Source organism: Typopeltis vanoorti, chromosome 12, assembly GCF_054136105.1.
Source record: "Typopeltis vanoorti isolate ZY-2024b chromosome 12, IOZ_Tvanoo_1.0, whole genome shotgun sequence".
Lineage (NCBI taxonomy): Eukaryota > Metazoa > Arthropoda > Arachnida > Uropygi > Thelyphonidae > Typopeltis > Typopeltis vanoorti.
Genome location: NC_143560.1, coordinates 51412265 through 51428107, shown reverse-complemented (window position 1 = coordinate 51428107; position 15843 = coordinate 51412265). Strand labels below are relative to the sequence as shown.

Below are 15843 nucleotides of genomic sequence, written 5' to 3'. Positions count from 1 at the left end.
AGAATGATCAAGTGCAGAATCTAGTCTCTTAATCAAAAATATTGAATAGGGTAGTCAATTCAGGAACTAAAGGTGGGAGCCTAAAGTTTGTATATACTAATGCAGTTTGTATATACTAATGTCAGAAGTATCAGGAACAAGAGAAAGGAGTTTCTGGCATTGCTTAGTGCAACCTTGCCAAAAGTTATAGGCATTAGTGAGACAGAGCTTTGCTAACAGCAGATGTAGTTAAGGAAATAGAATGTGACGGGTTTAGTCTTTTCAGGGAAGTTTGAAAAGATAGAATGGGGGAGGGATACTGCTGATGATAGCGGATGAATTACAGCCAAAAAGAACAGGAGATAGGCGGGAAGGTTGCTGTTTATATGAAACAGTCTGGTGTGAGACACTGCAAGGGAAGCATGTTAGCAGTGTATGGGAGATAGTTAAGGGTCATTTAGGATGCAATATTAAACTGTATACCTAAGGTAAAATTTTTTTTCTTCTGCAGCTCATTAAACATGAGCTGTAGAAGAAGAAAATGCTGTGGAGAGTATATAAGTAGAAAGGTGACCAGCAAACTCATGAACAATACAAGGCTCAGGCAGCAAAGGTGCCTTCTTTACCATACTGGTAGTATGGTAAAGAAGGCAAAATCAAAATTATGAGAAGAATCTAGTCAGGCCAAAGAAAATCCCAAAGAGTTCTTTCGTTATGTGGCAATTAAGAGGAAGAATGACTATGGAAGATTAACCTTAATGAATAATGATGGTCACGAGGTGACAGAAGCAGATAAAATAGTTGAGTTACTGAGTGACCACTTTGCAGGGGTATATCATCCAAGTGAGGTTACTACTGTATTATATGTGACAGACACTGATATGGAAACAGAGGTGGATGAATAGGCAGTTCTTAAGATATTGCTGAATCTCAATGTAAATATAACTGTGGGATTAGATGGGATATCAGCTTGGGTTTTGCAAGAATGTGCAAGAGAACTGGCAATGCCTTTGAGAGTGGAAAGAGGACAAATTAATTCCTTTGCATAAGAGAGGTTCTAAGACTGCAGTAGCAAATTATAGACCAATCAGTATCTCAGGAGTGGTAGTAAAAGTACTGGAAAAATTAGTCAAAAAAAAAAAAAAAGAATTCAAGAATGGGTAGATAAAAATATGATACTGTATAAGGGGCAACCTGGCATTGTGATGGGTCCGTCATGCCTTCATAATTTATTAACTTTTTATAATAGAGTAACAGCTGAGTGGAATAAAGAAATTAATAGTTCTGCTGGATTTTGCAAAGTCATTTGACAGAATACCACATGGAACTCTGTTATGCAAATTAGAACAAATTGGGATGGATATGGCACTGGTTATGAGGATAAGAGGGTGGCTGCTGGATAGATATCAAAAAGTGGTATATGGAGGGGCAAAAACAGGTAACTAGTGGCGTGCCACAAGGTTCAGTGCTGGAACCATTACTGTTTAATTTGTACATAAATGATATAGGAAATATCTTGAATGGAAATATTCAGTTGTTTGAAATTAGGTACATTATTAGTTAAGGCAATGTGGAGAGCTTGTAGGGTGATTTAAATAGGTTGTCAGTATGGTCAAAAGATGATGGTGTGTCAGTTCAGTGTGGAGAAGTGTAAAGTGATTCATTTTGGGCTAAACAGATTACAAGCTGTGTATCACATTGATGGCACTGTACCCCATGAAATAGAGGAAACTAGAGATTTAGGGGTGATGGTAGACAGAGAGTTAAAGTTTAGAGAACATATTGCTAAGGTAGCCCATAAGATTACTTGGCTATTGAAGAACACACTAACAAGTAGAGGTAAGGAAGTTGTCATTCCTCTTTATAAGGCCTTGATATTTCTATGCTGAAGTCTGATCTTCTGGGTTTCTTGGGGACGAGGAAGCAGTGGAGAAGATTCAGAGGCAAGTGACCAAGATGGCGAGTGATCTGTGGAATGTTCCCTATGAGGATAGATTGAAGGTGTGTGTGTGTAATTGTTGAAGCTGGTTAATAGGAGAAAAAGAGGGGATATAACAGAAACAGTTGCTGAAATGGTTTTATAGGATTGATACAGGGGAAATGTTTCAATGGATCATCCCTGGAAGTTGAATAAAAGTATGGTTAGTAGGGGCTGTTAGGACTAAATTTTTTACTTGTACAGTTGTGAATAAGTGGAATAGGTTGCCAGAGTCAGTTGTGAAGCTTTGTCTATTAATGGGTTCAAGGAGCGGGTATGATAGATTGTGTAGATAGGTTAGGTCTCCTGCGATGAGGTTTTGGACCATGGAGGTGTCCATACAATAATATGTTAAGCTAGAGAGAGAGAGAGAGAGTAACATGCTGTCACTTAATTGCTCACACAAATTAGAACAAAACAGTGTCATTTTAGATGGTGGTCAATAAGAGCTGAAATTGTTGCTTAGAGTTTAAATTAAGGGTTTTGCTGGAGAACTTGATGAAACTTAAGATGTTTATGAAGATGTTGATGCCACTATTATTGTTTAGATTAGGATGGTTGATCAAAATTTCACATGCTTCTTTAAATTTGCATTCATACCAATAGGAACTGGTACCAATCAATTTGGTTTGGGTGCTAAGGGCATGATCTGAGAGGCCTGCTTTACCAAAATTGTTAACTTTCATGTGTTGTTTGTGTTCTTTTTTTTATGGATAGGAATTGCACGTCCAGTTTCACCAATATAAGGTAAGTTACAGGTGCAGATTCGGTATATCCTAGGATTGGCCAAAGAGGGGAAGGGAATCCTTTGTGGAGTTGAATATCTTTTTTAATTTTATAGGTTGTTTAAAAGTAGCATTGATTATAATGGTGTATAATTCTGTATATTTCCACCATTACAATATTAATGATACTTGGTGTTGAATGCTATTCATAACTTATTTTAATGGTATTAGCCACACCAAACATACTATTTTATAAAAAAAAAAAAAAAAAAAAGAAGTTTAATGGGCTTATATTTCACTGGATTTCAAATCAGCATATTCAGCCACAAAGCAGCATGTTATAGCTTACACACAACAGTGAGTAGGTGAAATGATTCAAATTGTAACAGACAAAAAAAAAGATCTGAAGTCCCAATTTGGCACCCTCTAAAGTTGTAAAACAGAAGTATTATAGCTATGTAGGAGTTGATCTTAAGATAAGTCTCCCAAATTTTTGGCAAATTAATGCACCATACTTGTTTAGGTTAGGATAATTTTTTGTATCCATGATTGACTAAAAATAATCTTTCCGACCTATAACGACTTCACATTAGCTTTCTTCCATCTAATCTTGTGTGAAGGAGTGTTCAAAGTGTGCTCTGCCAGTCCTCACTCCCTATTATTATGGTGAGTGAGGACTGGCAACTAACCTGTCTACCCGTAGTAGGCCAAGTCACTGTCACAAGGAACTTCATATACTCCAGGATATGCTAGAGGATGGAGTTTATCCTTAGGACAGCAGAGCAGATTAGAGTTTCTAATTTAACATATGGTACGAAAGTCATGTTTTATTATTACTTTGGATATCTTTTCTAATGTACCTCTGACATAGGGAATAGGAATAGTAATGTTTTGTTCTTGTGCACTAGAAGTAATTGGGCTGTGTTGCATTTTATCTATTTTGTAACAATTGTACCATTGGCTAAGAAAGTATGGTACAGATATTTCAGTTCTGTACGAAGAGCTGTATCATTAGAACAAATCACTCTGGCTCTGTAAGTGTTTTTTAAATACCATACTGTTGGTCTGGATGATGTGATTGTTGATGTAGATATCTTTGTGTTGGCTTTCTGTAAATGGAAGAAGATAGTGATCCATCTGAAAAGTGGATGTGTACTGTGCCAAGAAAGGGCAAACATTTATTAGATTATTTTTCTACTGTGAAGTGAATTTTGGAGTATTAGCTGTTTATTTATGAGGTTAAAAAAGCATGCAAAGTGCCTTATCCATGGGGCCAAATGGTAAACACATCATTAACAAAGTGTAACCACTAGGGCTTGTGTTCAGCTGTTGTATTTTGCTTTCAAAGTGTTCCATGTAAAAGTTAGCTAAAGGTGGTGGTGGTGGGACCATAGCAGTACCATTAATCTGTTTGTAGATTTTTCCTCCCCATGTAAAGTAACATGAATACATTGTAAATTTAAATAATTCAAAGATATCAGGCGGAAATTTTGACTATTAAATTAAGAGTGTCTATTAGTGATACTTTTTCTATTAGTGTGTCTATTAGTGATACTTTTTCTATTAGTGTGTCTATTAGTGATACTTTGTCTATTAGAAAGCACCTAAACGAGGGGAAACCACCAAAAAGTAATATACCGCAGAATAAAATAGCTACCTTAAGAACATTATATAAGAATAAAAATATTGTTATTAATAAAGCTGATAATGGTAACACAACAGTTATCATGGATCAAGACGATTACAAAAAAAAAAAAAAAAAAAATGCAAGATCTATATGACAATTCTACTTACCAAATTATAGATTGAGACTATGTTTCAAAGGAAAACAGTTACTTCTTGGCCCAAAGAAATCATCAACAAAATAAAACCCAGTTAATGTTAAACCACTCTGTATTGTGAAGTACCTAAAATCCACAAATCTGATATTTCCTTACACCTTATAGTTGATAGCATAAATTATTATGCAACACCTCCAGGGAGTTCAAAGACTCGAGGGAGGGTACCTACTCTACAACTCTCCATCTCCACCAACCACGACTACCTTCATCATCTACGCCAATGGCATCTACCGCTGACTACCACCACTGATATTTTCATAGACGGTTACAAACATCCATGCCCATGGCGGGATTTGAACTCGTAGCCTTTTGGCTGGAGAGAGGCTACGCTAACCACTCAAACAACCAGGCTGGCAGTCTTACTTATAGTCTTACACAAACTTGCTTAACAGTTAGCTGAGTATCTTGACTCCTTTACTGGCAATTTCTACTTTTGAAAAAATTTCAGTGCATATCAAATCATTAGTTAAAAATCATATCCTTAAAAATTCAGACATAATGGTTAGTTTTGATGTTACTTCTTCATTTATTAATGTACCATTATTCTAAAGTTAATAAAGTCTAAATTTCCCTGTGATATCTTTCTATTATTATTAATAGATCCTTTTGTCATACACACAGTTCATCATACCATGCCTTAAACACACTCAAATTCTCTGCAGATACCACCCTCTCAGGCAAGGCATTCTAATTACTCACAACTCTGCATGCAAAAAATCTTGCTCACATCCTCTTTATACAGCTTCCAGGGATGACTACTAGTTCTCCCCTGATGATTTCTCATCATTTTCTGTAAAAACCTCTTCAGCATTGATCCTATAACAACCCCTTACTAACTTGTAGATCTCTATTATATTATCCCTCTTCCTCTTATCCACTACTGTAAATTTCATCTTCTCAATCTTTCCTCATATTCGACATTCCAGAGAAGAAACTACCTTAGCTAGTCTCCTCTGAACCCTTTCCATCATCTCTTCGTCCTTTTGAAAACCAGGTGAACAAATCTGTGCACAAGTAGTCTATGTGTGGCCTAATCAGTGCCTTATACAATGGAACAAGAATTTCCCTACGTCTACAAGTCGGTGCCGTCTGCATCATTCCCAGAATTCTTTATGTTGTCTTTCACAATTTTGGCAATGTGCCCCCCCCCCCCCCCCAAATTTCAGATCCTTATCCTCTATCAACCCAAGATCTCTTATTTCCTCCACCTCCAACAATATATCCCACCAAGTGTAAATTCTACATCCCATCTTTGTTTCCCAAATTTTAAAACCTTATATTTTGCAGCATTGAACTTGTCTCCCCATGCCAATTCGCTCAATCTATTCAAGTCTTCTTCTAAGGCCACAGCATCTCTACTTTTCATAGTTCATCCCAATGTTGTATCATCTGTACACAACTGAATATTCCCATCCAAATCTTTGCCAATATCATTAACATACAGGTTAAATTGCAATGGCCCCAAAACAGACCTCTGAGGCACGCCACTAGTGACTTTCCTCTTCCAGGATATTGCTTCCCCATACACAACCTACTGATACCTATCAGATAGCCAGTCTCTTATTCAATGCACTAATCTAATATCCAACCCCATCCCCTCTAGTTTGACTATCAACTTATGCGGTAACCTTATTGTAATAAGTAAAGATTACTGAAACATGACCTCCCTTTAGCAAATTCATGCTATCCATTAAAGATAAGACCATTATTGTCAACCCAGTTCTGGATCTTGGTTCTCACCAGCCTCTTCAACACTTTAACTACAACAACTGACACATAGATAGGTCTATAATTTGGTGCTTGAATTCTGTCTCCTCCCTTATGAAGTAGCACAGTCTTGCCTTCCTTCCACTTCTTTGGAACTTGATCCAGTGCAAGACTCATATTAAACAAATATGTCAAGACTAATTGAACATGCAGTTTGAATGTGGTACGAAAGCAATGTTCTATTAGTACTTTGACTATCTTTTCTGATATACCTCTAACATAGAGAATAGGAATAGTAATGTTTTGTTCTTGTGTATTAGAGGAGGGAGGCCAATTGCATCCCAAAACCAGGAAAGGATCCAACACAAGCAGATAATTATTGACCTGTTGCTCTGACCATCTAAAAGTAATGCATTCTAAAGTGTATGTCTTTGTAAAATATTAGAGAAAATGGTTAATGTTGCCTTCTCTGGTATTTAGAAAGCAATGATCTTCTCTCCAATGCAAGTCTTGTGACTCTACTGAAGATCTGAAAATAATGAGTTCTAAAGTGTTATTAATAAAAAAAAAAAAAAAAAAAAAAATTATTTTAGTGTATCAATTTGTTGACAGTTGTTTTCCACATGATTACTTGAGATTTGTAAGAATTAGTATCTATGTTATTTGCTATGTAGTATTATCTATTTTGTAGGAATTGTAGCCATTGGCCAAGAAACTATGGTAGAGATATTTAAGTTGTTCTGTGGAAAGAGCTTATCATTAGAACAAATCAATCTGCCTGTGTACCACTAGGCTGGATTGTTTATGTAGATAGCTTCCTGTGTGTGTGTTGACTTTCTGTAAATGGAAAAAGATGGTAATCCATTTCAAAGGAAGGTGACTAATGTGTCAAGAAAAGGTTAATGTTATTAGATTCTTTTTCTACTGTGGAGTGAATTTTGGGGTGTTGGGTGTTTAGAAGGTGACAAAACATCCAAAGTGTATTGTCCATGGGGTCATATCGCAAACATATTATCAACAAAGTGTAACCACACTAGGGGCTTGTATGTAGCTGTGGTAAGTATTTTGTTTTCAAAGTGTTCCATGTGAAAGTTAGCTGGGGGAAGTGGAGGCATCTTCTTCATGTAGCTTCCTCAGTGAGAGGATGCAACCATGTCCTTCCAGTTCTCTCTGTTGGTGGCTTTCCTTTTTGTTTCTGCCTAGCCATGTGATCCTGTCCATGATTCCATGATCTTATATCTTCAAGCCATGTACTTCGTTTTGCCTCTTGATCCTTTTCCCATAATTTTTCCTTCTAGGGGGGGGGGGGGGGCATAGCAGTACCATTAATCTGTTTTTAGATTTTTCCTCCCCATATAAAGTAATATGCATACATTGTAAATTTGAATAATTCAAAGAATGATTATGGAAGGATGACATTGATTGGAAAAATGGTGTGAGGACATTTGTAATGCCTCACACCATTTTCAGATCTTTTCTTACAAATGTGAGGACATTTGTAAGAAAAGGGTATATGTGAATTATAAGGCTCGTGATTATGAGGAGCTCAAGAGACAGCTTGCAGGTGTAGCATGAAATGAGAAGTTAGCTGGAAAAGAGATTAATGCAGTTTGGGGGATATTCAAGAACTATCTAGTAGAAGCAATGTCTAAATGTATTCCAAGGGTCAGAAAGTTAAGTTAGGTTTGAAATGGATGAATGAAGAGATTAAGCATGCGATACAGAAGAAAAAGGCATTATGGAGGCAGTATAAGAGAAGTGGTAATAACCAATTCCATCAGGATTACAAAGATCAGGTGATGGAGGGTGACTTGGTTGGTAAGGGCAGCAAAAGTGAAGTATGAGCAGCAATTAGCTAATGAAGCCAAAAAGAATCATAGGGAGTTCTTTCAATATATATATAAATTATGAAAGAATAGCATTGGAGAAAATGGTATAAGAACAACAGCTGCAGAAGATGTAGTTGAGATACTTAATGATCAGTTCATAAAGGTCTTTCATTCTTGTGAATGTGACATCATGAAGAGTTTGAGAGCAGTTGATGATGAGGAGGAGAGACTGACTGTAAATGAGCAACAAGTATATGGGGAGGAGAGACTGACTGTAAATGAGCAACAAGTATATGGGGAGTTGAGCAAACTTGATGTTTATAAGGCTGTGGGACTCGATAATATATCATTACCATGTATTTTGAGGGCATGCCTGACCAGGCATGCAGTCAGGAATACATATCCATACTTGAAGTAGAAAAAGCCATCAAAGGCTTGAAATGTGGAAAAGCAGCAGGAGTAGATGATATTCGACCAGAAATGCTGAAGTATGGTGGTATAAAAGTCTTACAGTGGCTGCACTGCATAGTTCAGAAAGCCTGGACAGAGGGACGAATTCCCGATGATTGGAGTAGAGCTCTCATAGTACCCATATATAAAAAGGGAAATAAAACTGAATGTGAGAATTACAGAGATATTTCCCTTCTGAGTGTTCCTGGCAAGATCTGTGCAAGTATACTTGAGAAACGGTTGAGAAGAATTGTGGAAGAAAAGCTTGGTGAAGAACAAGCTGGATTCAGGCCAAATAGAGGCTGTCAGGATCAGATCTTCACTTTACGACAAATAGTCGAGAAAGCATGGGAATATAACAAAGATCTGTATTTAAGTTTTGTCGATTTGGAAAAGGCATATGACAAGGTGCCAAGAGAGAAGCTATTCAAAACGCTGCAGTTATATGGTGTCAATGGGGCATTATATCAAGCAATGCAATACTTAGCCTTTATTTGAGTTGTAAATCAGCAGTTAGAATTGAAGGAAGTACAGGAAGATGGTTTAATGTTAAATCTGGTGTGAGACAAGGATGTACATTATCCCCTCTGTTATTCATTATCTATATGGATCACATTATGAAGGACAGTGGTATTAAACCTGATATCAAAATCGGAGATGTTAATGTCAGCTCTTTGCTTTATGCGGATGATGTTATACTTCTAAATAAATCTGCTACAAGTCTGCAAGATTCTCTGACTAAATTGAATAGCTGTTGTAATAGATATGGTATGAAGGTCAGCAATAAAAAGACAAAGACAATGAAAATAGGCAGAATCGTTGAAAATGTCAACTGTGTTGTGAATGGAGAACCTGTGGAACAAGTAAAACATTTCAGCTACTTAGGCACGATTTTTACTGAAGATGGTAAATTAAATATAGAAATAGACAACAGAATCTGCAAAGCTGGTATGGTGGGAAGTCAATTGAATAAATTCATATGGAATAAGAGAGAAATTAGTCGGAACACTAAATTAGTATACAAGACAGTGTTCAAACCAGTTTTAACTTATGGATCTGAGAGCTGGGTCAGAAGTAAAACACTTGACCAAAGACTAGAGACCGCAGATATGAGAGTCCTGAGAAAGATTAGAGGCGTGAACAGATGGCAAGAAGAAAACAAACAAATCAATTCATATGAATTATGGATACAGAGGACATATTAAGAAAATCTCATGGAGAGAAAGAATAATAGACGAAGATATTAGTAAGGCCACGAATCATATTAAAAATGAGGATATTAGGAAAGAACTTGACATTGTCAGCATCCAGGAATGCGTTAGCAGAGCTAATCTCAGGTGGTATGGTCACTTAAATAGAATGGAAAAGGAAAGATTAGCAAAACAAGTGTTCTCTGCCAGGTTGGCAGGAAAACGACCCAGAGGAAGACCAAGATATAGGTGGATTGATACGGTACAAAGTGCCTTAGACGATAGAAATATAAGATCTTATAATGTTGGAGTCTTGACAAGCACCAGACTGATTTGGAGGAAAATTGTAGATAGGAAGTTAGTAATGATGTAAATTTTTCCTGTAGTACTGTCATATCCTGTACACCCCTTGATGGTACATGGCAGGAATTTGATGATGATGATGATGATATATTTTGAAGGAAAGTGCCAGGGAATTTATCCAGGTACTGCCTATCAGCAGTATTCCTGATTGTACTATAAGGATCAGTGTTTGGTCCACTGTTATTCAATCTATACATTAATGATATTGGGAATGATTTGACAAGCAAGATGAAGAAGATTGCTGATGATGAAGATAGGTAGGATAATCAGGAATGCTGCTGATATTCAGTACTTGCAGAATAATTTGAATAGGCTATTCAAATTATTCTGCAATAAAGTCTTTATTGATATCGATAAATTCTGCAATGAGTGGATTGGATATCCACCCATTGGATATCCGTGACTGGATATCCAATATTGGTTGGATTATGCTAATAGAAACTTATCAGTCAGTCTGGGGATCTTGGAGTGTTAATAGATAGGAAGTTGAAATTCAAGGGGCTTCTACTTCCTATCTACTAACAGGAAGTTGAAGATATCAAAAAGTGGTATATTATGTGGATGTGAGTCTACAAGATTTAAGGTAACCAGTGGTGTACCATAAGGATATCAGTGCTTGGTTCACTGAAACAATCTTGCACATTTTTCTGTAAGCACTGTATGTTAATTCCTTAACTACGTCCTTAGGGAATTTCTAACTTTTGCTATAAACATATTGCAATTTAATTTGTATGAAATTTATATATATATATATATATATATATTTTTTTTTTTTTTTTAATGTGTAATATAATTTATTAGTATGCTGCCAATAAATTTATGTCCACATTTATCTGTAGTCATGAAAATCTTTTCATATACAGTTAAAAAATATGGTTTGTCCTTAGCTTTTGGATATCATTGTATATTCTGTACTGAGTTAAATCACATATATTATGATCCTTAAGTGAAGAACTTTGAAAATGTTATATTTTTGAAGTGGTCAGATATTTACCAATGCTGGAACTTGTTTCTACATTAGTATCCATTCACATTTCTTTATATTATCACTTTGTTTAAAAAAAAAAAAAATTGCCAACAAAAACAACTGGAGCAAATAATGTTTCAACTTGAAGAGATGGATTTTTTTTTTAACATTAAATACATCCTGCAGTCTTGATGACCTATGGGACTAACCTCAATTATCTATCAGGTGAATTGTATGATTAGTCCATATTTTGTATAACTGTTCTCTTTAGATGCTTTGTGAATTTTTATATATATATATATTTTTTTTTATTATTTTTTTTATTAATAATGCATAATGGCATAGCATTTTTTTTCTTTTTATTGTCCATTTTTCTTATTTGACTATTTCTGACTATTGTCTATTTCTTGATTATTTCTTATAAAATAAACATTTACCAATCATTATTTTTAAATGTATTATTTGACATATACATCTATATAAGTGAAATATTTTTTTCAGGCTTTGGAAGGACGCATTTAATGCAAAATTTAGACTGGTTAAAAGAAAGTTCCAGAGTAATGGGAAATCTGCAGGATATTGATATGTCACAATTTCAAGGTAGAGTTAATATTCATGCTTTACAACAACAATAATGATTTTCCTGGAATTGTATCTAAGCATATGTAGCTTGTAATAATCTTCTATAATTACAGTAAAATTCTTCTGATGCAACAAGTATATGGACTGAAGTGTCTTTATCAGTAGTTTTCAATATATACAATGTTAAATATAGGAGTATTTTTCTCTGTAATGAATGCTTTGTTATTTTTTTCTCATTACCAGACTTTTTTGCAATTATGTAAATACGTATATTCGTTTGCATGCATATTTCAAAAGTGTCTAATTCTGTTGATGCATTTGTCTTCTACTTTTTAATTTGCCTTCACCCACGTTATTTGCAAACCCATGGTACATTTTGTACCATGGGTGCGCAAAGGATTTTTTTCCTCTATTTTTATCAATTTTATATATTTTTTGTAGCTTTAATTTATTTTTTACGTAGCCTGGAAACCCTGCTCTAGAGACCAAACATGGCACTTTTTCAAGTCACTGCAGGCCTCCAATAAATAGGGTGGTGGTTTCATGCCAGGCAATGAAATTTATCACCCACTTAAAAGCAATCACAAACATCCATGTCCACAGCAGGATTCTAACCCGCAGCATGTTGGTTGGAAAGCAGGTATGCTAACCACTCAGCCAACAAGGAATATAAGCAGCTGTCCAAACCTTAGTAAAAAAAAAAACACTACTTGTTTATTTAAGAACAAAAACACAATTTTACATACCCTGCTAACAGTAAGACAAGAAATTATGAATTCTGGTTTAGTGTATTCTGGTTTATTTTCACATAAGTAAGTTTATATTAACTCTGAACTTATGGTTCTTTTTAAATTAAAAAGATTAATGAAATTATGATATACTATTATTGCCTAACTTTGCTGTATTTTTGGTAATTATGATTTTTGAAACTCGAAGTGGAGATTGTAGGTGGTGATGAGTGAATATGATATTAATGATAAGTTGAATAGTAAGATGGAACTTCATTGAATCATAGAATTTAAAATCAGAAATATAAATAAGAATATAAAGTGTAAAAATGATAGGATACTATTAAAAGATGGAATGTGGATGAGAATAAATTCAGAAATAGTGTTAACTCCTTAACGTACTAATTGAAAATCAGAAAGCGGTCGTTTTTCTGCCAATTTTTTGGGCGAGGGTGATTTGCTGGATCAAATTCATCATTATTTGAAAAATGATGAATTTGTGCAAACGAAATAGCCGATACACGCCGTTGGCTAGCGTCTATATTCGGTTGTATTTATATGTGAAACCAAAATTCAAAATCAATTTTGGTGCAATAAACAAAAGATGTGTCACAGACGTCTTTATATGTTAAGAGGTTAATATTAATAGTAAATATGATATAAAACTTGTAAAAAAATTAATTGAAAAATATTAAAAGATTAAAAATCTAGAACTTAAACACTAGGATGAAAAAGGACTGATCATCTTTTATCATATATTTGTATATATTTACTTCTGAGGTCTATACATAGTCCTTTACACTGGCAATAAAATGCATTTAATTGAGCAATTCCAGGTGTATTTCCAATCAGAAGAACTATACTGCAGATTCCACCTTGGTGCCTTTAGGTTTCTTTGCTGGTCTGGTTGGCCAAGTGGTTAGCATGCCCACTCTCCAACCAACAGGTAGTGGGTTCAAATACCACTGTGGACATGGATGTTTATAATTGTCTCTAGGTGGGAGATAAGTTTCATTGCCTGGTGTGAGCCCACCTCCCTGCTTATTGGAGACTTGAAGTGGCTTGAAAAAGTTCCATATTTGCTCTCTAGAGCAGGGTTTCTGGAATATGTAAAAATATAAATATAATATAAAAATATATAATAGGGGAAAAAATTCTTAACCCACCCCAGTACAAAATGTAGTACAGGTTTATAATAACCTTTTGTGCGTGAGAACCACACACAAAAAACATATGTATATAAAAAACAAAAAAAAGTATTAACTGCACAGTTCCTCTTCAGAGAATAGTTAAAGATGCACATAAAACTTTTCTAAGATCACAGAACTGAACTCTGTAGGTTGTTCCACCTTTTTTTCTGGCTTTCTTATCTACTTGCATGTTATTGTTGTTGTTACCCAGTGACAGCTGTTCTAAATTCAACTCATTCACATGTCCATTACTGAGATTCAAAGATAAACTCAATTGACAAAATGGCTGCCATTACTACAATGTTCACACGTTGTACAGTAATAGTATGCTTATTTATATCTCAGATTTTCTATGGCATACGAACACAACTATAAACAAATATACAATAATGTGCATGCAATGTTATTTCTATGTGAATCAAGTCTCATTATATGACTACCACTTAACCACATGTTGACACTGGTAATACTAAGCATATAACTGTGTTACTAAATGCAAGCAAATTACATGCATATTTTAGATTGTTATATATAACAAAACTAATTCCTCATTAATAGTACATTAATGAAATTTTTGGCATACATAACATAAAAAATGAACTTCAGTAAAACTATTATGAGATGTTTACAGTATCCTATTATTTTTTATGCTTTAGATTCTTATTTATATCTCAGATTTTAAATTCTAAGATTCATCTTACTATTTTACTTATCATTAATATCATATTCATTCATCACCATCAACAATTTCTATTTTAAGTTTCAAAGATCACAATTGCTAAAAATACATCAAAGGTAGGCAATAAGAAATTTATATGATCATATTAATTTTTTAATTTAAAAAAGAGGTGCTGTCAAAAAACTCATTCTGATCCAAGGGTGCTCCATAAAAGCTTTACTTATCTCTTTATACACGAGGAAGTGTTTGTGAGCTCAGAGTTAACCTGAGATTTGACTGTATGTGTTTTATTGGTTAATGAAGTTAAAACTAAATGTAAGGCAGTAGCATCTTCAGGACTGATGTACAAATCACTGTTAGAAGGGGTAAGGGGAAGGAGACTTCCTTCTCTTCATTGTAATGCAGTTATTATACCAAACCAACATATCAACCTTCATATTAAGGTTATTGTCTGAAGTACACATGCATATACAAACAAACAAGGTATACAATATACTAAATTATTACTAATTTTATCTGTCATTGCTTGTAATGACAGATAAAATTAGTAATAATTTAGATAAAACAGATCTGCAAGCGTGATATCTGCCAAAAATATATAAAATTGCATCAGAAGTTGGAGTCTTATTCTTTATTAGGTGGCTGAAGAACATTTGAGTCATATTATCCACCTTATTTTGATTTAAAAGATACTGGTTTGATTTGAATAGTACTGTATCTTGGAGTTAGCATGAAACTTATTACTGAAAGTGGCATTTACATCTGCTAGGCTGTCCAAAGAAAGATAGCCTAGTGCTAGTGCTAATTTTAAGTTGCCGACTAGAAAAACTTTTTCTAAGACTTTCTTTAACTGGTTCCTGAATTAGCAGATCTCGGGCAAGGGTTTTTTTATCCTGTAAACTCAAGAAAATTAACCTCAGAAAACCTACATTACTTCAGACAATAACATATTGTGTCCACGTTAGGGACCATGAGATAGTGGCACCTGTTTGCCATCTCTTCACTTGCAGTTTAAAATTAGTGATAGTCTTGGGCCAGCTATCTCTGATTGCCTACCAGTGGACTGCCCACTCATTCTCCAAAAAAGTTAGATAGGGCTAAAATGGCCTCACTTACCCCATAAGGAAATAAACTGTGTTCACTGGTTTTCATCATCATTTTCCTGATATGTACCCTCAGGGGGATGTGCAGGATAATTATGATAGTACTACATGAAAAAGTCACACCATTACTAACTTCCAATCAACAGTTTGCAGAATTGTTGATTGGAATCGTATTTCCTTGTGACTGCCATCTATCCTACTTTGGACAAACTGGACACTCAATAGAAAAGAGAATACAAGAACATCAATCATATTTTTACCACAAGAAATCTAAATTGGCTCAACACAGAATAGACGTAGACTACAACATTCTTTAGTCTGAAACACGCCTACTACATTGCTGTCAATACAAATTTGAATTTATTTAAGGAGAGTACTGATGCCTTGCTTTACTGCCAGAACTTGAATTAGAATTGCTTTTGTTATCAAATTTGGGGAAAGTCTGATTAGAATAAAGGGTCAATAAGTGTGTTTTTTATATACTTTCCATTAAAACTAGGAATGGTATTTTATGAACTCTTAAGGTCTCTAG

At 34.8% G+C, this 15843-nt stretch overlaps 1 protein-coding gene across 1 annotated transcript in view; it reads left to right on the top strand.

The window, feature by feature from the left end:
* Positions 1–15843, top strand: part of LOC150100786 (uncharacterized) — a 164205-nt gene that overhangs the window by 102762 nt on the left and 45600 nt on the right. Inside the window, exon 6 of the mRNA XM_090401833.1 lies at positions 11531–11629. Within this exon, the coding sequence (XP_090257959.1) occupies positions 11531–11629 (99 nt within the window). The remainder of the gene's footprint in view (positions 1–11530; positions 11630–15843) is intronic.